This window comes from Grampus griseus, assembly GCF_964374135.1.
Source record: "Grampus griseus genome assembly, chromosome: 12".
NCBI classification, from domain to species: Eukaryota; Metazoa; Chordata; class Mammalia; order Artiodactyla; family Delphinidae; genus Grampus; species Grampus griseus.
Genome location: NC_139006.1, coordinates 37,757,104 through 37,780,390, shown reverse-complemented (window position 1 = coordinate 37,780,390; position 23,287 = coordinate 37,757,104). Strand labels below are relative to the sequence as shown.

The 23,287-nt window shown below is 46.5% G+C and overlaps 1 protein-coding gene across 3 annotated transcripts; it reads right to left on the bottom strand.

Annotated features, from left to right (window-relative positions):
• Nucleotides 1-426: 426 nt before the first annotated feature.
• On the bottom strand, nt 427-22,485 carry ENOSF1 (enolase superfamily member 1). 3 transcript variants are annotated; one of them, XM_082667525.1, is made up of 16 exons: nt 22,361-22,485; nt 18,772-18,880; nt 14,762-14,877; nt 12,765-12,851; nt 12,410-12,436; nt 10,296-10,368; nt 10,148-10,186; nt 9,636-9,718; nt 8,821-8,855; nt 6,832-6,919; nt 5,250-5,384; nt 4,385-4,426; nt 3,447-3,576; nt 3,107-3,206; nt 1,440-1,521; nt 427-825 (listed from the first exon to the last, which is right to left on the bottom strand). In XM_082667525.1, exons 1-16 carry the CDS (start codon nt 22,442-22,444, stop codon nt 724-726), a joined length of 1,332 nt encoding a protein of 443 aa, XP_082523651.1. In that variant the 5' UTR covers nt 22,445-22,485; the 3' UTR covers nt 427-723. The 3 variants fall into 3 exon arrangements, with proteins under 3 accessions (XP_082523651.1, XP_082523652.1, XP_082523653.1); XM_082667526.1 differs by lacking the exons at nt 14,762-14,877; nt 18,772-18,880; nt 22,361-22,485 and adding an exon at nt 14,221-14,706; XM_082667527.1 differs by lacking the exons at nt 14,762-14,877; nt 18,772-18,880; nt 22,361-22,485 and having other exon boundaries at nt 12,638-12,766.
• Nucleotides 22,486-23,287: the final 802 nt, after the last annotated feature.

The window sequence follows — 23,287 nt, the reverse complement described above, 5'->3', positions numbered from 1 at the left end:
TAAAACAGATTTAACTGAACCCTCCTAAACAAACATACCTGTGCTGTGTTCTCTTTTGGATGCTGCTTAGATGGGTAAGGTATATTTTAGAAATGCTGACTAAGCTGTATTTCACCCTATTTTTCTATGATTCATCTAATTCTAGCTGCATTTTATCATTAAAATACAATGATTATTTGGGATAAAGGCTTTAAGGGTTATAAAAATAGTCTATGAAATATCCCTTTACCCTCATTAGCTTCAGCATGGTGAATTCTCTAATAACAGTGCTTAGACTGAGCAAGAGAAAGATGCTAAACCACCTCAGGGCTGATCAGTGAATGTTTTTACCTTTGCTGCATATCAGATACCTCATAGTGCTGCACGACTGTTTTATTATGCTAATTTATGACAAGTGTGTTTTTTAAAAAGATTAAGGAATTATTCCAACATGCTGCTTATTTTCAAAGTTTAATGTCTAGGTACCAGCACTTGATAGAAATTTTAACATCTTCCTGGACTTTGAGACAGTTGGATCTACTTTTGTTTAAAGATTACAGAGGAGAATGTTTTTTGCTGAAAGAATCAAGTAATGATGACTAAGCTGATGCCTGAGGTTAGTATGACTTTCAGCTGAACTTGTTCTGATTGGTAGGATGAATTTTTTTTTTCTATTTTTGTAAAACCATACCCAAGAAATTTTAAGCCTTTTCACTTAAAGCAAAAGCTGTTAAGCATGCAGCTCTAATTCCCTTGAGCAGCAAGGAGCTTCTCCCAAACTTCACCATCTGGATACTGGTGTTTCTTTACAGACTCCTCCTTCATTTCTGTTGAATAACCAGCATCCTATCAAAGACAAAAAATGGAATCATGTTAATAACCACCTAGAACAAAAGTCATTTATTTTACTTATTTCTGCTGTTCCTAGAAATGCTTTTAAATCTAAGTCAGAGGCAACTGAATTAATGTTTTAAAAATAAGTTTGCAGGTTGTTTGAAATGGGGGAGAGGGACGTCCTTTATTGGCTGCTTCTCAGGATTAGTGAACTATTCACACCCTTTGATAGTTCAACCTCTGTTGGTGAAAATGAGCCCCGATCTCTTGAATAGACGGATAAATGGCGCAGACAACACAACTGCAGTCAAAACCTTTCACTAACTTGCTAGATGGTGCCGGGGTTTTTTTTTAGTTTTGTTTTGTTTGGGGCAGGAAGGACCCAAGGAGTGCATGTTTTCAGGTCCAGCTGGTGAGGAAAGGCTGGCGTGAGAGAAGCCTTGTCGGGGGCATCCTGACCTTCAGGTCTGGGGAATTTGACTAAAGAGCGATATGTTTCTAGATATTGAAAACAGACTTGAAGGAGACAAAGCTTTGTGCTCTGGGGTCTAGCTCCTGAGAAGAGTAGGGCAGGGCTGGCAGTGCCTCCTCGGGGATGGGGGTGGGGCCTCCCTGGCCAAACTCACCTTAGGAGGCATGTAGGAAGCCTTCTTGATTATCACGGGGTACTTGAAGTGCTCGTGCAGGTGGTCGACGTATTCACACATCCTGGGAGGAAGGAATCGGGTTGGGGTAAAAATGCCTTCAGTTAGATAGTTCATGTGGTGCTGTTAGGGCAAAGGGGCGAGCACCACTAAGAAAGGATGGACTCTGCCAAGGCCTGGCTGATACCATGTATTTCTATGTAAGTCCCTCAGCCTCTGGACTTCAGGTTCTTCTCTGTAAGGTAAAGCAGTATGGGGGATTGGATGAAATGAACTGTGAAGTATCTTTTAACTTAAGGTTTTGGGAACCAAAAGGCATCAATTTAGACTTAGACGTATCTGGGATTTGGGTGCCTCTAGCCAAAAGGTGAACAGATTAAAGTCACCAAATGAGGTCCCTTCCAGCTACACAAATGATTTAGAAGAGCACAGGTTTTAGGATCAGACCAATCTGTTCAAATTTGGTGTCAGCCACTGTCTAGTTTTGTGACTTGGGGCAAGTGACCTAACTCTATTGCCTTACTTCAGCCATTGGTTAATGAACAGCTGAGATGAGCAGGCCATGTGTCCAGTGCTGGGGACACAAAGGAACTGGTAAGAGAGGGCCTTGTGGTTTCAATGGCCGTAGATACCAAGTTGTTGACTATAATATGTACTGTGTATAATCTATAAAGAACAGGCTACAGATGAAGAACCGGCCGCTTGGGAGAGGACAGCGGGCCTTGAAGAATGAATAGGGAAGCGGTGCTCCACACACAGGGTTACAAAGCAGGTGACAGCACACGGCATCTCTGTCTGGTGGCTGTCCCTCCTGCATGGTGGCATTCCCAAACAGTGAGGTCTGCTTTCAGGGGGTGGCATGAGGTTCTCACCCACTCATGGGCGGGCATAGTGCCCAGTGGGTCAGAGCTGACCCTCTTTTGTATTCCTCAAAACTTTGCAGGACCTGTCAAGGTTGGTTGGAGCCCCTCCCTTAGTCCTGCTTTAAGGAACTGAAATGAGGGGGCAAAAGCAGAATAACCTAGGAGTGTTCGTTTTTCTAGTTTAAAATATCTCAGGTTTAAAATACCCAGCTGCAGAAAGAACCATTACTTTATAGTTGAAGTCCCCGTAGACCCTCACAGGTCCCACTTCTCAATCCTGAACTTGATGTTCACCTTTCCCGTGCATGTCCTCGTGCTTTCACTGTATACTCCTAGTGATCTTTCTGCACTATTGCATTTAATTCTTGGAGGAGAGAAAGGCATAATAAAGTTGTATGTCTGCAGGTGACTGGAAGGAGACTGTCCTAATTTAAAGCTCACCTGGCACATGCTGAGAAATAAGATGGAACTAAAAGATGCAGCCAGATCCTGAAGACTCCAGTGTTGGGAAGAAATTGGACAGAAGCAGAGAGTATACATATGAAAGCGGGGCTTTAGAAAATCAGAAACAGGAGCTGTTTCTGGTTTCCATTTGGTTGCAGACTCTCCCCATCCCCCTTATGTACCTAGAAAACAGTAAGTCAGCTACCAGGAAACCACCCTCTAGAAGAAAAAAGACTATTCAGTAGTGGGGCTCAAACTGCCTTTGAGTTATGGGATGTGCCAGTGGCCAGGGGTCTGGCCTGGAGTGAGAGACAGTACTGAAGTTAATGCCACATCACTGACCTGTCTTTGAGGCTTGCAGAGACTGATATGAAGTCAAATATAATCAGGTGCTGCACCAGTTCACAGAGGCCAACTCCACCAGCATGCGGGCACACAGGAACTAAAAGTGAAGACAGATTTCCACTGAGTGCTAAGTAGGGCAGCGAGGGAGAAGTGAAGGAGAACCTGTGGCTTTTCTTGTTGCCTGCAGGTGATTAAATCGTTAATAGTTAGGAATGAAAATCATCAAAGATTCCCTGATTAAGCCTAACTGAGAGTTAGAAAAAAGTCAAAATGGGAAACTCCAGAGGGAACCAGGCAGGGAAATGGTGTTTGGTCCGCGACCCCGCGGTGCCCTTACTGTCAAACTTTTTGGCCATCAGCAGCACTGAGAGGTTCTCATTTACACTCCCCAGCCTGCAGCTGTCGATCTGGAGAAACTGCAGGGCTTTTGCCTGTAGGAGTTGCTTAAATATCACTCTATTGTGGCACTGGAAATAGAATTAAAATACACCAACAGAAGAGTCAGCCTCGGCCTTCAGGATCTGTATACCTGGCACTGCCCCCATTCCAAGTCTCTCATTGGTGGCCTCCTGGAAGCCCGGACTGTATTCATTTTTTGTTCTCACTTGGCATGAGGTGAGCCCTGACAAGCCAGGCAGGGACCTTCTGATCACTTTGTTACAGATTTGCTGGCGGAACCACGTGTGTGTCATGTAAAAGTCACACCACTCACCATCTATCAGTGCATAACCGCCACCTCTAAGTGGGAGATAAAGCATCAGGATGAAATAAGGGGATGGCGATGAGCAGGTGGCACGGGCGACAAAACAGAAGCGTGGCAGAACGGCACTGCTCCTTTTGCTGGGAAAGCCGAGAATCTGTTCCCTCACAGAGCTCTACTCGTGGGCCGCCTGCCGCGGGCTTTGGCAGGCACTTGTGCTTCATTTATAAGCACAAAAAGGGAACGCAATCATGTTTACCCAGTTTGGAAGCTGGCTTACTTAAAACCACATGGTGCACGTTAGGCCCCTGCAGCTTTAAATTGCTGCCTTGTAAATTCCGAGGAGCTACTTTGAAAAAGATAAATGACCTTAGTCATAGGAATTGTAGAAGAACATGCAAACTCGACCATATGTATGTCTTACTCCAGACTATGAAGTGGTCTAAGGTGACCCAATTTCTAAGAGGAAGAAAATCTCCCAACTCAGAACAACAACACAGGTGATGGAGCCTAGCGTATGCCAGTGTCCCCAGTCGGTGGCCAGTGTGTGCTGACCTTGAGGAGACATCTCTTACCTGTTCTCCGGTGGCAACGCCAATTCCCAGGGGGACCAGTGCCTGTAAAATATAAGGCAACCTGATGTTATTTTCCTAAGTTTTTGAACTGAGACTCCTAATGTTTAAAAATATTTAGAGCTGTTCAGCTATTTAGAGCTGAAAAAGGAAACAGCCCTGCCGTCGAGCCGTGTGAAGTTTAAGGAGCCACAGAAAGTGGTAGAGCGGGTGGGGGAGGTACACTGGGCCATCTCTGTCTGCCGCCAGCACGTGTTCCATCCCACAACCAGTACCTCCCTGATTTCTCACCCATCTGGCAGCCTTTGGTTTAAATAGGGCTGCTCATGAAGCTCGCTCTGTCAGAGGATGCAAAAATATAGGGCTCCCAGAAGTTACACTTTCTCCTATGAGTGACCCACCTGGCGCTCTGGCTTATAGATCTGTGCTGTGAACCCGGCTAATGGGAGACTCCCTGAGAGACAGGATATTTCTCACATATTCTTACATATGAAAGGGAGAGAAGCCGGCCCAAATTCAGGTGAGTTTGCCCAGGAAGCGCCCTGATTAAAGGGCTCTGTGGAATCGGATAGGCAGCCTTCTCATGGGGAGGCCTGAACTTGACATTAGCTAAGCAAACCTTTGCTTGTGAATCAGCCAGAGGAATCTACACTTTGTTTCAATCTGGGTGAGTAAAATATTTGAGTATCAGTCAGATTTCTGTATTTATAAAGTATGGGAATCAGGTCTGTTAACCTTTGGATTGCTGGTAGCCTTTCAACTGGTAGCAATTTAGTTTCTCTAAAATAAATAGAACTGTGAAAGGGAATAAGCCCAGCAATCTTAGGATCTGTGACCACCACTCTAGCAGCAGCAGCAGGTTTTTTACCTTGGAAATGGTGGCATGCCCCAGAATGTCATCAGGGGAGGTGGGCTCCTCAATCCACAGGGGCTTGAACTCCGCCAGCTTCGCCATCCACTCCACGGCCTCAGGCACATCCCAGCGCTGGTTGGCATCCATCATCTGAAAGGAGGGAGAGACCCTTCATGGGGAGGTGTGCCCGCTGCTGACCTTGCTGCAGGCTGTGGCTCCCAGGGAGGAAACGCTGTCACTTGGTGCCCCTGACTGCTGGGGCCCAGCACACACCCATAACAAAGGGAGCCCAAGAGCAGCCACCAAGACGAACTCTGGCTCCAGATACTGTCTCAGGAGATGCAAGCTGCTCAGGGAGCCACTGTGAGGTCCAGAAGTGCTTGCTGGCCCTGGAGCTCCAGCCTGATCTACATTTAGAAACCACCCAAATACATTTGTCTTGCAGGGTTCATCATTTGTAGGAACTGTTTTATCACATTCTGAATCATGCACAGTTAATACCGAGTTTGTTCAATAGTCACTTATTGGCTATTACCTACTATGTGTTTGGCACAATAATAAACCCAAACTCTACCATTAATTAGGCATCTACTCCACTAGGCATTTAATGGATTTTGTTCCATTTAATATTTATAATAACTCTATGAGGCAGTTCACATTAACCCATCTTACAGACAAGAAAACATAAGCAGAGAAGTAACTTGCTCAAGGACGATAAGTAAATGGCGAGTTCAAATCCAGGCCTCTCACTCTAAGGCCTGGGCCCTCTGTGTGCAGTGAGACTGCCAGGAAGCCAGGGTGTGCAGAGACAAGAAAGGGCCCCTCCATCCCCGATATCATCACACTTGGAGAAGCCAGACACAGAGATGGAATTCTTTAGTAGAATGTGCTGAGTGGCAAGAGGTCCCTTGTGGGACTCTGTGGGAACCAGAGGATAGTGCGCCCAGAATCTATACCTGTCATAAATTATTTAGATGAGCATGACCTCACAAGACAAAAGTAACATTAATTCATGTATAAATAGTGGGACTTTTGATCTTAGGTCCAGGACTCAAACTTCTATTTTAATATATGAAACATGCCTCCAAAAAAGATATAAAAACATCTTATTGTGACTATTTTATGAAAATATTTTACACATAGGAAGAAATGTTTTATAAAAATAGGTAGGAATGACTGATATTTAACATTTATCTCGGCAAAAGTTCCAGCATTTATTGAGCAATGGCTCCCTGAGACCCACCTACCTGAAGGCGGGTTGGCGGATTTAAGAAGGGGAGGGGGTTGAATGGTTGACACACCTGGGGCGCCAATGGGAGACCTGTTTGCTCAGGCGCATCTGTCCTAGCACAAAGGAACAATCCCTAAACCTGATCTTACTTAGTTCCGCAGAATAAAAAACTATCAATCAGCCCCCTCAGTTTTTTGTTTTTTTAAACAATTTGCCTACTCCAAGAGCTCAAAGCTGTACTTCTGACATACGGTGTTAAAGTTCCCAATGTTCTTTAATCCTTGCTTGAAACAAGTTGTATTTTGGCCCTGGACAAGGCTTCTCACATACAGCTGCTTACTTCTCAGTGGCAGGGAGGTTACTTACCAGCGTCTTCTCAGGGCCGATCATGTTTCTGATGAGTCGGCATCTACGGATGTCATCCTGGAGATCAGCACCAACTTTTACCTTAAACCTATAAAATAAGTTTGGTCTCATAATTTAGATCTGTCCCCTGACTTGGCAAAGACACGTGGCTTTTCTGCAGAAGTAACTGTTTCTGTCAATAATTCACAGGTCACATTTTCTAGTAAACTCTTGCCCTTTCCCAATCAATCTTCAGACAAGCCACTCAAAAATAACCCTGTAAGTGTATCTTTTTACTCAGTATCGGGGCAGTAACTCTAAATTACCTGCTGTCCTGAAGTCCAGCAATGGACAGAGCAGCTAGATCTTTAATAACATTAACTGAGTTTTTTGCTGTGCCATGAAGAAGAGTTAAGAACGGAAAAGGCATAGTCAGACTTGGCGGGTGAGCTGGCATCCTCTGCCTCACTCACCAGCCTCTCTGTCCTACACACGGACATCAGGCTGCCGCTTTGGAGCCAGGATGGCCCAAGGTCCTCCTCTCCACAACGCCCAACCGCTGTGCTAACAAAAAAGCCCCTCTCACAGCCTGTGCTGTTCTCTCCCCTGTGCTCAACACCAAACACACTAAGATGACCTTTCTATCCTGGGTGGAAGCCTTAGCTTCTGGATGCTGGGCTTCCCATGCTCAGGGGCCTAGGAATCTCTCCTCGGCCTTCTCTGACTCCTAGCGGTGTCTGCTCCAGCCTTTCCTGGGCACATGGAGGGAGGGAAGGTGCCAGCACTCACTGAGCACCTGCTACCAATCCTGGCTGTGCTGGTCCTTTTCAGAGACAGCAACCTTGAAAACCATGAGATATTATGATTCCCATTTTATAGAGAGAAAATGAGGTTCAGAGAAGTTGAACAATTTGCCCATGGTCACACAGCAGGCAGGCACTGCAGGAGATGAAAGGAAAAGGCATGATGTTGATTCCAAATCCACCACATCCCAAGCCTCTCCACTGCTTCATGCTGCCTCCATCAAGTTCTCAGTCCCCAACCCTTTACTTAGCTGAGGATTCAACCATAACTCAGTGCCTCTCACAGTTCAGTGGGTATGCAGATCACCCAGGGATCTTGTTAGAATGCAGATTCTGATGCAGCAGGTCTGGGGTGAGGCCCAAGATTCTGCACTTGTTTTTTAAAGTTGATGGGAGATCTTGTTTTTGGTCCTTACTTATTAAGCAACCTATACAAATGGTTTTCTAAATCTACCGCGAGCAGCAGGGCACGCTAGTGCTGCTGCTCCACAGACCACACCTGGAGCGACAGGAGGCGGGTGGCCAGACTGTCGCGCAGAGAGCCTGGTGACGGCTCACAGGCACAATGTCCACCTTGAGCCGCATGGATGGGCTCAGTGACCAGATCAAAAGGTGATGGTCCCTGTGTCCTGCACAGCTTCGGGATTCGGGGCCACTGCCCACCGTAGTTTACCCCAAGGAAACCCCAGGATGCCCAGGGGTCCATAACCATGAGAGAGAAGGAGAAGAGAAGGCAGAGGCTTGGTCTGGAGAGGAGGTGGCCTGGGGAAGAGGGGGGCCAGACTCTTGGGAGAAGAACTCCGAAGATAATTATTGCGACCAGTGGCTGGAAGTTATAGGGAAGCAAAGGGTCTGCTACATTGAAGCTCTTCCAACACTCAGAGCCTTCCAACAACACACAAGCTCGCTGCCTCTGGAGGTTTTCACATAGAAGCTGAATCAACGCTTGTTACTATAGTAAAGAGTAGATTTCTAGATCGGGGCTGGAAATCAATTATCTTTTTCAACTCTGATGTTCCACGATTCTAACTAGACTCATAGCTCGTCTTTGGAGAAAGAGCTTCAGCTGAAATTTCCCTGGTGTGTCCTTACACACCAGACTGCCCCGGGCGAATCCTGGCCTCCTTGGTACTTTTGGATCCTGGCTCCTCTCCACCGACCAGCCTCTCTCGCTAACTGGAGAGTCAAGTTCACCCAAATAAGTTACCTGGTCCAGCCGTCCTCCAGCGCCTTGCTGCAGAGCTGTGGGGAGAGGAGCAGAGCCATCACCACACACACACTCCTAGATCTAAGCAGCACCTTGGCCATCTCTGATTTGGCTTCACAAATGCTACGGCTGTACCATGAACCAGAAGAACCACCATGTGTTGAAATTCAGAGCAGAAACAGCTTAGCCAACAGAGCATGACCGCTTGGTGACTTTCTTTCCTCATCTCTATGGGAACCATTTCATTAATGGTCACAACATTCCTGGTTGGGGAATGGAGCATTTCTGTCCCTCTTTTTAAAGCCAGGATGTTCTGTGGTATCCACAGGAAGAGTGGATAAAAGAGTAACGAACAGAAGCTAGTCTCCCCTCTCTCTCGCTCTCAGCGGCAGGTGAGCACAGGGTGATGGGAAAGGGCAGTAAAGCAGGCAGGCGCTGACCACCCACCAGGTGCCACCATGTGCTGCGAGCATCACACCACGGCAGCATTCATCGGAATCCTCAACCCCCTCCACCCCGGACAGCTATTATTTCCCCACTTCGCAGTGAGGAAACTGAGGCAGAGCACGGTTAGGGCTCACATTGCACCATGTTATGCTGCTGCCTCTGGCCGGGAATCAGCTTCCCCCTCCAGGGCCGAGGTGGGGCTCACCAGCTCACGGGCCCAGCGTCCACAACGGAAACGGCTTTCCTTTTGCTCACATCCAAGGACCTCCAGGGCAAGGCCTGGGATCCTTAACGATTCAGAAAGGCTAAGAGGAAAACATGATGTCCCTCCAGAAAGCCTGTCTAGAAAACCAGGTTCAAGCGCCCACCTGCTTCAGCGTGGTGTCCGAGTAGCCCAGCCAGGCGCACGACGTGGTGTAGGCGGGGTAGCCGTGCGCCAGCATTTGTTCTTCTGTGGAAACACAACGCTCGTCAACATTTTGTGTCTGCGGGACCTTCAGCTTTAGACTTGCCCGTGGCTAAGGCGCTGCCCATGGAGAATCCAGCTGTTCTCCTGCCCGCCCTGCACAGGCACCTGGAGGCGGTGCGGATCCCAAGGATGTCACACCCAGGTCCCGGGATACCCTCTGGGACGCCCTGCTGGCCAAGGCCTTGCCCGTGGCGTGTGGTGTAACCCTAAAAACAGCCTTGCTCCCAGCAGTGGCCGAAGTGAACTCTGACCTAAGAGGTCACACCAGGAGGCCGCTGCATCTAGACTCAACCGTCTGTCCGTGGGCCTGCTGCAGGGGGATGATGCGAACCCCTGGACACTCAAGGACGGGGACACTCAAAAGTGCACAATGATAGCAAAAATAATGAAGAGAATTTCCTCACAACCCACCTCGCTCTTTTTTCCCAACTTGACCTTTCTGCAGGATTTCTGGAAAAAATAAAAAGCATTATCACTCTTTTAGACAACAAAGCACTCGGCCCTGTTGCTTCCATATAAGAATGGACCAGAAAGCTCCCAGCTCCTGGGGATGACTCACCATAGGCTTCCTCCTCTGTCAGGACGTCAGTGATGTACCTAAAATCTAGGCAGGATACCAGCTTCCTGGGGTCCTGGCAGCAAGAGAGCAGGTAGGAAAGGCCCACATCAATTCACAAGTGGATTATGTTTCTAAGAATCTGCTGGACATGGGCTTATTCTGACCGGGAAAGGACCTTTGGGTCCCCTTCTCCTCCCTCCCCGAAGTCGGGGCTTTGGCCTCACTGGGGAGGCCCACATTCTAGGCTGGGTCTCTGGCGAGACCTCCCCACCCCAATCTAAGTCAGTCAGTTTGGAAGCAGGTTGTACTGTGACCAATAGTACTCCGCTGGAACCCTTAAATATCATAAAAGCTCTCAATGCCGAGATTCTGCTTCTTTTAAGACCACTGGCATTGAAACGGAACAGGATCCAAAAGAATGAAAAGTCCACAGGTGGGATTTCAGGCACCTTCCTAGTGGCCCCAAATCATTCAGTTCTGGGGGCCACCTCCAACACCCCTCTCAGAGGCCAACCTTGAGCCTGCAGGTGGCTCAAGAGGTCCACGTCCTTCCCCTTCAGATGGCGCCCCCATGCCACCCGCAACCATGTCAGAGAGATGATGTTACAGCCTCTCATTTTCACTTTCCTCCAGAGAAGAGACAACGTCTGCCGGCCCAACAGTCTTCAAGGCCATGGTTCTTTGTTTTTTCTTTTTTTTTTTTAGTAAATTTATTTATTTATTTTATTTTTGGCTGCGTTGGGTCTTCATTGCTGCACGCGGGCTTTCTCTACCTGCGGCGAATGGGGGCTACTCTTCGTTGCGGTGCGCAGGCTTCTCATTGCGGTGGTTTCTCTTGTTGCAGAGCACAGGCTCTAGGGCACACGGGCTCAGTAGTTGTGGCTCGTGGGCTCCAGAGTGCAGGCTCAGTAGTTGTGGCACACAGGCTTAGTTACTCTGAGGCATGTGGGATCTTCCTGGACTAGGGCTTGAACCCGTGTCCCCTGTACTGGCATGCGGATTCTTAACCATTGCACCACCAAGGAAGTCCCAGGACCTTCGTTTGTTAACCACCAGATTTTCAGCAATCATCTAAGGCATTACCCCAAGCAAGATGATGCTCAGAGAGGTTAAGCAGCATGCTCAAGGTCACACAGCCAGGAAGTGGTGGAGTCCAGATTCAAAGCCAGGTCTGCCTGGGTCTGAAGTTCACTCCCCTTAACCTGCCCAGAGTTTTTTCCTCCTTGGCAGCCAGGTGCTCATCCCTGATATCAACAGGTCAGGGAGAAAGGAAACGGCAGGGGCACATCTTTAGAATTCACTGTGGGCTCCTTGCTCAAGAGTCTGATCTGCCATTTGCTCTTGGAGTCAAAGTGACCAGATAATATTTCAATAATAACATCTTGCTTGTCAGAGTTTGTAAAGCACTTTTCTCAATTGGTCTTTAAACCAATTCTATGGAATTTCTAGAGAAGTTATGATTATCCCCTTTTCACAGTTAGGAAGCGGAAACTCAAGAATTTGTGTTACATGTGGAAACAAGTGCCACAGTGGGGGAGGTGGGACCATCGGACCTCCCTGCCTGTGTGAGCACAGCTCTTTGTTACTTCAAATACCAGAAAAAGAATATTAGACTTGGGACTTCCCTGGTGGTCCAGTGGTATAGAATCCATCCTGCAATGCAGGGGACGTGGGTTTAATCCCTAGTTGGGGAACTAAGATCCCACATGCTGCGGGGCAACTAAGCCTGTGTGCCACAACTACTGAGCCCACGCGCTCTGGAGCCCATGAGCCACAACTAGAGAGAAGCCCGCGCGCCACAACTGGAGAGAGAAAAGACCCACACGCCACAACTGGAGAGAGAAAAAACCCACACGTCACAACTAGAGAGAAGCCCACATGCCGCAATGAAGAGCCTGCGCGCGGCAAAGAAAGATCCCGTGTGCCACAACTAAAGACCCGACGCAGCCAAAAAAAAAAAAGAATATTAGACTTTACTGGGTTTTGTTTGATCAGCACTATAGTGATTGATCCAGAGGCAGTGCTGAATGTATTTACTGATTATCAAAAGGCAAGTAATCCATGAAATCCATTTCATTTACAGAAACAATGAGAATATTAAAGAATTTACTTACCATGTCAACAAGTAACTTCCACAGAGGCTTGAAGAAAAGAAAAGATTTGTAAAATGTGTGAAGTACCCAAAACGTGTTAAGTACCCACTTGTTTTCTGACAGTAAATGCACTAGTGGCGAATTCCCACTATCAGACTAACACCTGCCTCCCAGCCCCTCGCCTCTGCTACCCCTTCTTGCTCAGCCCTTTCTAACCTACTCCAACAACAACCTGACTGTGGCCAGTACCTCTCAGCGGAGACGAATAATCGAACAATTCTCCATATGTCACTTGGGAGCCTGCTGTGCGTTTGCCTTTGCTCATAGAGGAAGTGTCTGTGCTGCAGGGTCACAGAGGTGCTGCCTGGAGGATTACCTTTCCCTCCTGCTTGGCCCACAGGTCCCACACGGCGTTGAGAACGGCCGACGTGGCCAGATGCACCACACCCTTCTCGGGACCGATCTGGTTAGGAAGCAAAACACACCAGCACTTCTTAGAAAAGAAAAAGATATTTAGGTCTTCTAGCCAGGGACATGTTTCATGAATTAAAAGGCAGCGATGGAAACTCACTTAGAGGATAAGCTCTTTTTCAATAGTTTCTAACCTATAGAAGATTTGCAAGAATAGTACAAAGAACTCCTATATATTTCTCTGTCTCTCTCTTTGTATATACATATATACACATATACACATATGTACAGAAAAATAAAATATATTATATAAACTTATTTTACTGAGTCATTTGAGAGTAAGTTGCAAATATCATGCCCCTTTAACCCTAAATACTTCAGAATGTAGCTCCTAAAAACAAGGACATTCTCTTACATGACCATAGAACAAGGATCAAATTCAGGGAATATAACATTGATAGAATACTATTACCTACAAAGACAGTCTATAATCAAATTTCACCAACTGTCCCAATAATGTACTTTCTTGTATTCACATATTAGATTTAGCTGACATTTCACTTTAGTCTCTCTTTATCTGGAGCAAATTTTCTTCTTTTTAAAAATGATATCAATATTCTCAAAGAGTACAGGCCAGTTGACTTACACAACGTTCCTCCACCTGGGTTGGTCTGCAGCCCCATCATGATTAGATTGCAACGTTGCCACCACATTTTTTTGTTAGGGCTATTATCTTTTAGCACTTGGGTAAGGCGTATCCTTTAGGCTTCCCCACTGTGTGGTTACCATTTCCCTTTCTAAGTAAGGAGATTAATATTGCCCCCAAGTTTTACCATCCATTGGTGATTCTTGCCTCAGTCAATTACAGGTATGGTTGTAATATGGTGGTTTTCTAATGTTACCATTCCTGTTATATTAGTGTGTATTCGATTGTAATGACAAAGTTTCCCTTGTTGGTTGGTTGTTTGCTATCTGAACAGACTCATGGAGTCTTAGGTTATTCAGTGACTTGTACACATCACCACCACATTTCTCTTGATGCTTGAATTGTCCCAGATTCGACCAGTGGGAACTCCTTCGAGGGGATGCTTTAAAAGCAAGTTTCACTTGGTTGGCAGAAGTTAAGAATGAAATTCGAGGCAATGTGGACAATAAGCCTTTCTCTGTGTATGGACAGGAGACTGAGCACTTAGGAAAAGACAGAGCTGATGTCAGGAGACATCGGCAAGGTCTCTGCTGCTAGACTGACCTTACTGTGATAAAATCCTCTCTCTAGAACCTCATTTTCTTCATGCTTTGAACTTAGGGTTCAAATATAGCCCTATACACATAAAGGTGCTCTGGTCTTTCTCTTCTTAACCTTTGTTCTTCTCTTACGTTTGTCCTTAATAAGTGCCTCCCACAACTTCAATTCTACTCACATTATGTCTCCCTTAAAATGGTTGCCCATGGGCTTCCCTGGTGGTGCAATGGTTGAGAGTCCGCCTGCCGATGCAGGGGACGCGGGTTCGTGCCCCGGTCCGGGAGGATCCCACATGCCGCGGAGTGGCTGGACCTGTGAGCCATGGCCGCTGAGCCTGCGCGTCCGGAGCTCCACAACGGGAGAGGCCACAACAGTGAGAGGCCCGCGTACCACAAAAAAAAAAAAAAAAAAAAATGTTGCCCATTCAGCACTTTATCCTCTAGAGAGTCTAGACCACTTCTCCCCATCCAGGGAGCAGAGATGAGGTCCATAAGGGCAGAGATAGCTCTCAGGATCCAAATATGTCCAGATTCAAGTCTTACAGAAAGGAACAGATTACCTCAAAATACTGATTGTCCAAATGGTTCAAGCCCTAATTTATCTGAATAAAATGTTTTACCTTAAAATTGTAAACCTGTCTCTATTTTCACAAATGCTGCAATCAAAGGACATGAGACCTGAGTTATTTATAGAAGTGTTTTACAAAACAGGTGCCTTACCCATCTGAGCTGGCTGTCGCTCGTGAGCTGTCTGTAGAAGCCTCTGAAATCACCAACAATGTCCCCGAGGTCCTTGTTAAGCAGGTGGGGGGCCAGGGCATTCACAGCACAGACAACTATTAAAGGGGATTTAATTCTTGTTTAGTTTTGGTGTAAATAAATTAAGACACGCAAGCACCACAAACAATCTAATGTGGGCATTAATGAAAATAATTTTAAATACAAAAGGTACATGCCTTTAAAAATTGCCCCAAATATGTCTTCTATGGTTGTCATAACTAATAGCACACGATAGAATGACTGTTAATCTATATACTGAGCTTAATTTCTGAAAAGAGCAAACCCATTTTGATTGACAGAGCCATAGATCTGAAAGTTTAAATCACGTTCCCAAATCATTTTCCTGTTCACTTTGTAAAGTGTCCATATGTCAGCTTCAAAACCAAACCTTGCTAATTCATTGTTCCTAAGGAATAAGACTCTGACTTACAGAATTTTTTTAAAAAATGCCTTTTGATCATTGTCAAGTATAGAAAGTATCTTGAATTCACAGCATAACTCTATTAAAAATGAAATGAATTTGCAAATGGCTTAATACTTACATGTAAAATGTTAAACTACATGAAAACACTTTTCATAAACATTAAATTTCTTACCATTGACTTGTGATAGACTACATTTTTCATAACTAATTTCAAAGTTAATCTGCATTTGGGTCAGCATTACCATCAATTACTTATTTTTGGTGTTCTACTTAAAAAAGACTTTATTGTGTTATTTCAGATGAACAAGTAAAGTAACAAACTGTATGGGAAAGATCCTTCTATCCTTTGCTCAGTCTATAAAACACTCAGTCTATGTGTAAAAGGCCAAAATAATCAAACCAAGTCATCAACTTAGCCCTAAAGCAATGAATTTATTATAAAAAATTTTGATCGACTTTTGTTTGGTATAGCCACTGCTTCAATATTAAAATTCTCACATCATTTCACAGGATAGTTGTAGAGGCACAGTTTTACTATCAGTCAGATCTTAGGAGAAAGATGTTTTGAAAGTATTTAAAACATGTTCTTAGGATCTGCTTGGTCTCTGTGACGCAGCCCTCAGATGATTCGCACTGGCTCTTACATACAGCATTTAGGGCTGATCCATACTTTCTGTGTTCTCTAGGGCTTTTGTTAATGGAATGCAGACTGATTCCAGTTCAGGTGCTCAGTCCCTAGAACTGTGAGAAGACAGAGTGCTCCTCAGTCCTTGATGGTTGGTGCTCTTGGATTAAAGACATCTGAAGAGTAAGTCAGCGACTCTCGTATCATTATCTGCATTAAACCTCTGTTCTACTGAGATGGTTGCTGAAAACCATGGACTGTTCACATCACAAAGCAAACACATTTAACAAATGTTAAGGATGGGCTCATCTTTCACAGCTCTAAGAGAAGCGCAAGCAACACTAATACATTCATCTAGAGGATGTGGATTCTCCTTGCTCAAACTGAGGCCACTGCAGGAAGCTTACTAAAATTTGGTGCCTTCCACAGAAATTCGGGCGGTGGTGGTCTGACTCCAGTGTGGAGAACAGTCTGCTTCAGGTGTGCACATCTGAAGCAATGGGTGGGAAATCTGTCTGGAAACACTCGGCCTTGAAGGCAGCTCCGTGCTGACTGAGGCCAGGGTTCTCTCCTGTGACTACATCTGTCCAGGACTCACTTCCTGGGACCTCCTGCCCGGGAGGGACAAGTCAGTAAAGGCTATGGAGGACCGTGGGTCTGAGCTCTCATGCTGGCAAGAACGCTTGTGGCCATCTTTTCTCTTTAAAAATTATGCTTTTTTCACCTCTTTTTCTTTTCCTATTAAAAGAAACTATATTGGTCTCATTTATACATAAAAAATCAACCATAACTTCCCCGCTCTCTCACATATAGGCACTTTCTTCACAGTAATGAGGAAAGCATTGTTTTCTTTCTGTTTTCTTGGATCATAAAAGATGATTAGGTAAGTAGGCTGATAAAGGCTGCAGAAGAACCGTGATGAGCTAATGGAATTTTTTTCAACTTTAATTTGAACACCACGTAACACGTTCAGTGAGACGGCAGTGGCAGTGAAAAATGCAACAAGGTTAAAATTAAAATGGGTTCCGTCATGCTGTGGTCTGAAACAGGCGGAAGCCACCTCCATCACCACAAAAGAGCCATTTGTTCCAGGCACAGAGAGATGGAAATTGATTTCTCCTGCTCGAGGCATCCATTGGGACAGTGTGGGGGAGGGGAGGGGTCAGGGAGGTCCCCACACAGTGAACTCAGCAACACATCTGTCCCAGGGACCACGTGACAGTGCAGCGTCCCTCCACTGCGGGCCCAGTTCCAGGTCCTGGCTGTTAACAGAGAGTGGTTCTCATGGCTTGTCCCAGAACACATCTTGTAAGCCTGCTGAGTTTTGTACAAACTTTGGGGGCTGCCCTGTATGGCTGGAGAAAGCAGCTTCATAAAGTGCTCAACTTACACCAGTGAATTAAAGTTGCAGGAGAAGCTGATACACAGCTCAGCAACCTGTGGGGGTCAGCGGTCACTGCCTGGGAGAAAACATCAACAGTGAATGGTTGACTTAGGGGGAGGGGGTCAGGGAATCATTGCCGAGGTGCCTCCTTCTGCCCAGCCAATTCCTAGTTACCCCTCAAGGCTCATCTCAAAACCTCACCATTGCTCTGAAGCCGTCCTGACCCTCCTGGACAATGAACTAAACTTCTTTCCGTGTAGCTTGTACTCAAAAAAAAAAAAAAAAAAATAGTCCTTCTCGCACTGCACTATTGATTCTTTTATGTCTGTCTCCCTGAGAAGTTCGTGATTTCCTTCTCCTTGTACGTGGGACTCTGTCCCCTTTCTCTCTCTTTGTTTGTAAAGTCATTTCTGCAGTGCCTGGCAGAGCGCCTAGCACACAGGAGGTGTCTGCGGAAGGCCCAGCTGACGGATGACTGGACGGCAGCCCTGGGAGGAGCTGGAAGAGCCTGATGGCATCCACATAACGCTCAAGAAAGGTTCCCTTGTCCTACACACACACACACACACACACATACACACACACACATACATATACACACACACACACACACCTTTTATCTGCTCGATGATACTAAAATCGTTCGGTGGGTCAAGAGTTTTCTTCTACAACTAGGCAAGGGCTGACAGTACAAATATCCATGAGGGAGGTATCGCATCACCACCAAAGTTAGAGAATCTATTTCCTCCCTTCCTGGACCCTCACCCTTCAACCTATCATAATTCGGCTTCAGCTCCTAATGAGCCATTGAAATTGATCTGTCAGAGGTCTTCTTTTTGTACATATTGAATTTTGTACACTGTGCGTGCATTAAAAAAAACAATTATGCATTTAAAAAAAAACAAGCAAATAATTTGTATGTAAATATTCCGGAGAGAAAGCACTTCGGGCAGTCAGGACTAACCGAGCAGCTGTCTGGGCCTCAGTTTCCTTATCTCCAAAAATGTGGACTCTCAAGACTGCTGAGCCCTCGTCCAGCTCTGAGAAAAGACAGGCTTACTCACGGCTCAATGTGCATTCTTCACTATCTGCTCTTCCAGATGAGAGTTCTGAAACTGGGCAGGACCTACAGCCTTTTCTGCCCAGAAGAGCAGTGAACTTGAAACCAACTCAGTGTGGAATATTCAGAAAAGCAAGTAGGCTCTCTGCACACAACAATAAGCCTTGTTCTGTGAATGCATGCCTGCCTACGTCATGTCCCTCACTCACTCACACAGTTCAGGTCCTCAAAGCTCTGCACAGAAATCGGCTGAGATTCAAGGATTCACCTGTAGTCTATGGATGACTACAAGGAGAGAAGCCAAAATCTGCTATTTAAAAATTTATCCCAATGAAATAAACCATTAAACATTGTTTTTACTCACTTCAAGCAGTGTAAATACGGAGGAAAATAAGGTCAGAATTGGAATGTAAATGAAACTTAAGCATTCTGGAACCTCAAGGGATGTTCAACTCACCAACTTCAGTGCCTTTCCCCAGAGTGAAGGTGATTCCGTAGCCCTTGAGTCCATCTTCCGCATCCGTCTCCAAGACAACATAGGCAGCTGAGTAATCAGGGTCTGTGTGCTGGAGGGGAAATGATCCCCCCAAATCCGCAAACGTGAGAAATCCCCAAATAAACCCGGGAATGACGCCACGTAAGAACAGAAAACACCAAAAAGAGTTCCCATCAGAGGGAACTGTTCATGTTCCCCAAAGGAAACACAGGAGCTCTGAATGGACAAAAGGAATGTCCTCCTGAAGGATGGCAGTTGGACTTGAGGTGACAGTGAAGATCCAGGAATGAGATCTGGGAGTCTTTGGCATAAAAGTGGTCACTGAAGCCATGAACACAGAGGGGGTCTTAATGGGAGTGTGTGATGAGACAGAAAAGGCATTGAGGCCTGAGCCTTGAGAGGGAAGAAGGGGGTCAGTATAGGACGGAGCAGCCAGAGAGGCAAGTGGTCAGCGAGGGAGGGATGGGCAGCAGACAGCAAGAAATGTAGACCAGGGTGAAGGACACTGGAAGCAGAAATAGAAAGGGCAGTTCCAAGAGAAGGAAGGAGACACAGGTCGACTTCAGGTTAAGGAGGAAGTAGATGAACGGATGGAGGCAACAGGCATGGACCAGTAATCTAGGGTTCGGTGGGGAAGGGACAGAAAGGGGGTGGAGAGGCCAAGTAAAGACTATTCCAAAGTGGGAAGCCCTGTCCATGTGGGATGGAGGGGGGCCACTACAAAAGGAGAGACTTAAAATGAAAAGGGAACAGGCCCTGGCAGTCAGAAAAGGTGGGCATGGGGACACAGGCATAAATCAGTTCTGGAGAAGGACATGCCTTACAGAATAAAGGGAAAGATGAGAGGGATGGCTGGAGGCTGATGTGCATAGATGGGGCCAAGGGCGCATTAGTCTTCAGTCTTTGTGGCGACACAGTGGCACAGGACTGGGTGGCAGAGGCGGGAGAGAGTGGTCTGGACAGTAGCTCCAGGAAGCTCAGCAGACAACGGGGAATGGAGAGGAAAAGTATGGCTGGGACAAGACATGGAAGCAACCTAAGTGTCCATTGACAGATGAATGGATAAAGAAGATGTGGTACATATATACAATGGAATATTACTCGGCTGTAAAAAAAAGAATGAAGTAATGTCATTTGCAGCAACATGGACGGACCTAGAGATTATCACACTAAGTGAAGTCAGTCAGACAGAGAAAGACAAATACCATATGATATCACTTATATGTGGAATCTAAAATATGACACACAAATGGACTTTACAAAACAGAAACAGAGTCACAGACATAGACAACAAACTTATGCTTACCAAAGGAGAAGGCAGGTAAGGATAAATTAGGAGTTTAGAATTAACATATACAAACTACTATATATAAAATAGATAAACAAGAAGTATTTACTGTATAGCAGAAGGAACTACATTCAATATCTAATATAAACTATAATGGAAAAGAAAAAAAAAAGTCGGGCTGGTAAGTGGCAGGCTCAGCTAGAGCTGGGCTCTCTGGAATCGTAGTTAGCTCCTGCATAAGTGCTGGTAAGAGCACTGCAGGCCCGAGGGCTCCACGTTTCTTAAAAGGCTGGTAAGAAATCGTAACTGGAACCCACTGCTTGAACAAATATGGGGAACAGTTTCAGGGCTCCTTCATGAAAATACCCTACTTGTGATCAGGAAGACTCGCTCTGCTGCTAAGTGCTAAGGGAGCTGAACTGCTGAGTGCTGCGTGCGGTGAGGGTGCGGGGAGCAATCCTCAGTCATGGTAGTACTGCTGAGGACTGACAAGCAGACTTGCGATTAAGAAGGCACTTGGGGGGAGTTCCCTGGTGGTCCAGTGGTTAGGACTCTGCGCTTCCACTGCAGGGGGCACGAGTTAGATCTCCTAAGATCCTGCATGCCTCGGGGTGGCCAAATAAATAAGTTAATTAATTAATTAATTAAAAGGAAGGCACTTGGAAATCAGCATACAACACACACCATATCTCTGGGAGATAATACTTCAGTATTTATGAGCTTTGCAATACAGCTGTCAGATAATAATCTCTCCTGACCCAGAGGTCATAAACCACTCAGGCCAGAGACAAATTCCATTTCCTAAGTTATTCCACGGTAAGCCAGCAACCTTAACACTTCACAAATTCAAAGAAGAGAAAAATGGAGGTCAGCACTCTTCTGCTTCAGTTTCTTCATATGTAAACAGTAATTACAGCCACAGTTATTGCCAGCCTTCTCTGTGTCAGGCTCTCTACACACATCTCATTTACATGTATAAAGCAGACACTGTTATACCCATTTTACAGATGAGAAAACCCAGGCCTGGAGAGATTGTGTGGTTTCCCCACAGCTGCTACACCTCAGAGGGGCAGAGGCGATAGCACATGATCAGGTATTTGAATTTTACAAGTCAGTAAAATTTCAAATATTTGTTTGGAGATCCACAAAGGATTGCCCAGTGGGTGTTTTTTGTCATTTACCATAACATCATATAAGAAAGAACAAATAAGGGTTTTTAAAAGCAGGAAGAACCTAATCTAAGAATAAAGGACATTCTTTTAAGTAACTTTAGCACTTTTTAACAAAAGGTCATTTCAGGTACACAAAGAGCATAGGGAATGTAATACACATCAAGGTGTCCTCCACCCAGCTTAAGAGGCAAAACTTTACAGTGTGAATGAAAGTCCTTGGGTACCCAATTCCCCTCCCTCCATACAAGTAACAGATAATCATTATCCTAACACGGATGTTTCACACATTCATTACATACCCTGCAACTTTGTTTTTCCAGTGTGCCATGTGTGAGTGGGCCGGGAGGGGCAGTGAGGATCCAGTGGGGACAGGCCTGGAGGAGACCCTGCACAGGACTCATATTTGGGAACCACTGCACTAGAAGGTGGTGGTGGCGTGGGCTGTCCCGCTAACACTCTCAGGGAGCAAAAATGCCCTTCAGTGCTTACTTTACTGCATCTCCAAAGGCTGACATCTACTTAACTCTTTATGTGACACATCCTCTATAATCATGTTTTCAGGTAATTTCATGAGAGCCCCCTCTTACACGACCCAGTTACTGCGAGTTTGTTCGTCTGGTTTTCCAACCAGACTGTGACTCCTTCACTTCGCAGATGGGCCTCTTGGGTTAGGAGCTTTCCCAGGTCACACAGCAAGCTGTGGCGGAAGCAGGATCACCACCTAACACCCTGCCCGGGTCTTCCTGGTCTCCTTCTGGTTGAGAAGCTAGCGCTGTGTTTTAGGGTTTCACTGGTGGGAACCTAACAACATCGTTTTGCAAATACGATTCGCATTTCCAGCAAAATGAGAATTGTAAATGTAAAAACAGGAAATACTAAATGTCAGCAAAGAAAGGAACAGTAAGAAAAGAGAAAAAAACCTAGGAGGGTGGAGAGTCTCTAGATACCTTCATTCCCCTTCCCGACCTCTCCACTTACAAAAGCAACGGTTCCAAGGTTGGGAACCTTCCTGGGGCCTGTGGGGTGCCCCGAGCCTAAACGGCCCAGCGTCGGAGGGGCGGGAGGGCACCGGCGGTCAGGCAGCGCTTACCATAGCGTCCGAGCCGTGGCCCCCGAGCGACGTGGGGAAGCGCACGTCGCGAACCGAGAGCCGAGAGATCCTGCCGCGCACCATGTCGCCCGCACCCCGAGGCTGCCAACTCTGCGGGACACCCTCTGCACCGAGGCGCGCGCGCGCGTGTGTGTGTGTGTGTGTGTGTGTGTGTGCGCGCGCCCGCGCGCGCGTGTGCAGAGCCCGGCGCGGTGGGCGCTGATTGGCCGCGCGGCCACACGGCCGCGCTCGAGAACTTGGCGAACTCGGTGAACTTGGCCCGACTGGAGTGGCCAGCCCAGTTCAGGGTCCCATGACTCCTACGTTTTTCGCGCCAAGTTTCCGCCCGTACTGGGGGAGCTGCACCACAGGCGGACTCGTTCGGGTTCTCCACCCACCTCGCTCCGCGTCGGCAACCCCGCAGGACCCTGCTCCGCCCAGACTAGAAACACGCAAAGTGACCTTACCGGGAGCGGTGCCCGAGAGTGCGAGCCCGAGAGTGCGTGTCCGGTCAGAGTGAGATCGCCTAGCAGCAGATTCGGGTCAGCTCAGCGCCTGCCCTCAGTCGGAAGGTCAGCCAGGATAGCCTTGGGCTAGAAGATCCTAAGGGTCTTTTAAGTGACCTCAGCCTGTTTACCACCTGATAAAGAGGCGGCTCACGATTTATTACACCCTTGCTGATGCAGAGTGCTTTAAATACATGACCTCTTATCCGCCCAACTCTACAAGTAGGCAGGTCATGTCCATTTTATTGGTGAAGGAATGGGGATTTGGAGAGATTGATTTAAGAGACTTGCCCAAGGCCACAAAGCTAGTTAAGTGGCTGAGAGTTCTAGCTGCAAACCCAGGGCTCTGTCCTCTGGGTTGAAGGGACTCTGGGGTTCAGAGCTATAGGATCCCTCTGACAGCATGGTGAAGGCTATGGAC

Coding starts and splice junctions, on each gene's coding strand:
- ENOSF1 (XM_082667525.1), bottom strand. CDS start 22,444: ATGGTGCGCGGCAGGATCTCTCGGCTCTCGGTTCGCGACGTGCGCTTC. Junction 12,437..12,764: donor GGGCCAAGCAGGAGGGAAAG/GTAATCCTCCAG, acceptor CTTTTCTTCAAG/CCTCTGTGGAAGTTACTTGT. Junction 826..1,439: donor CTTCCTACATGCCTCCTAAG/GTGAGTTTGGCC, acceptor TGTCTTTGATAG/GATGCTGGTTATTCAACAGA.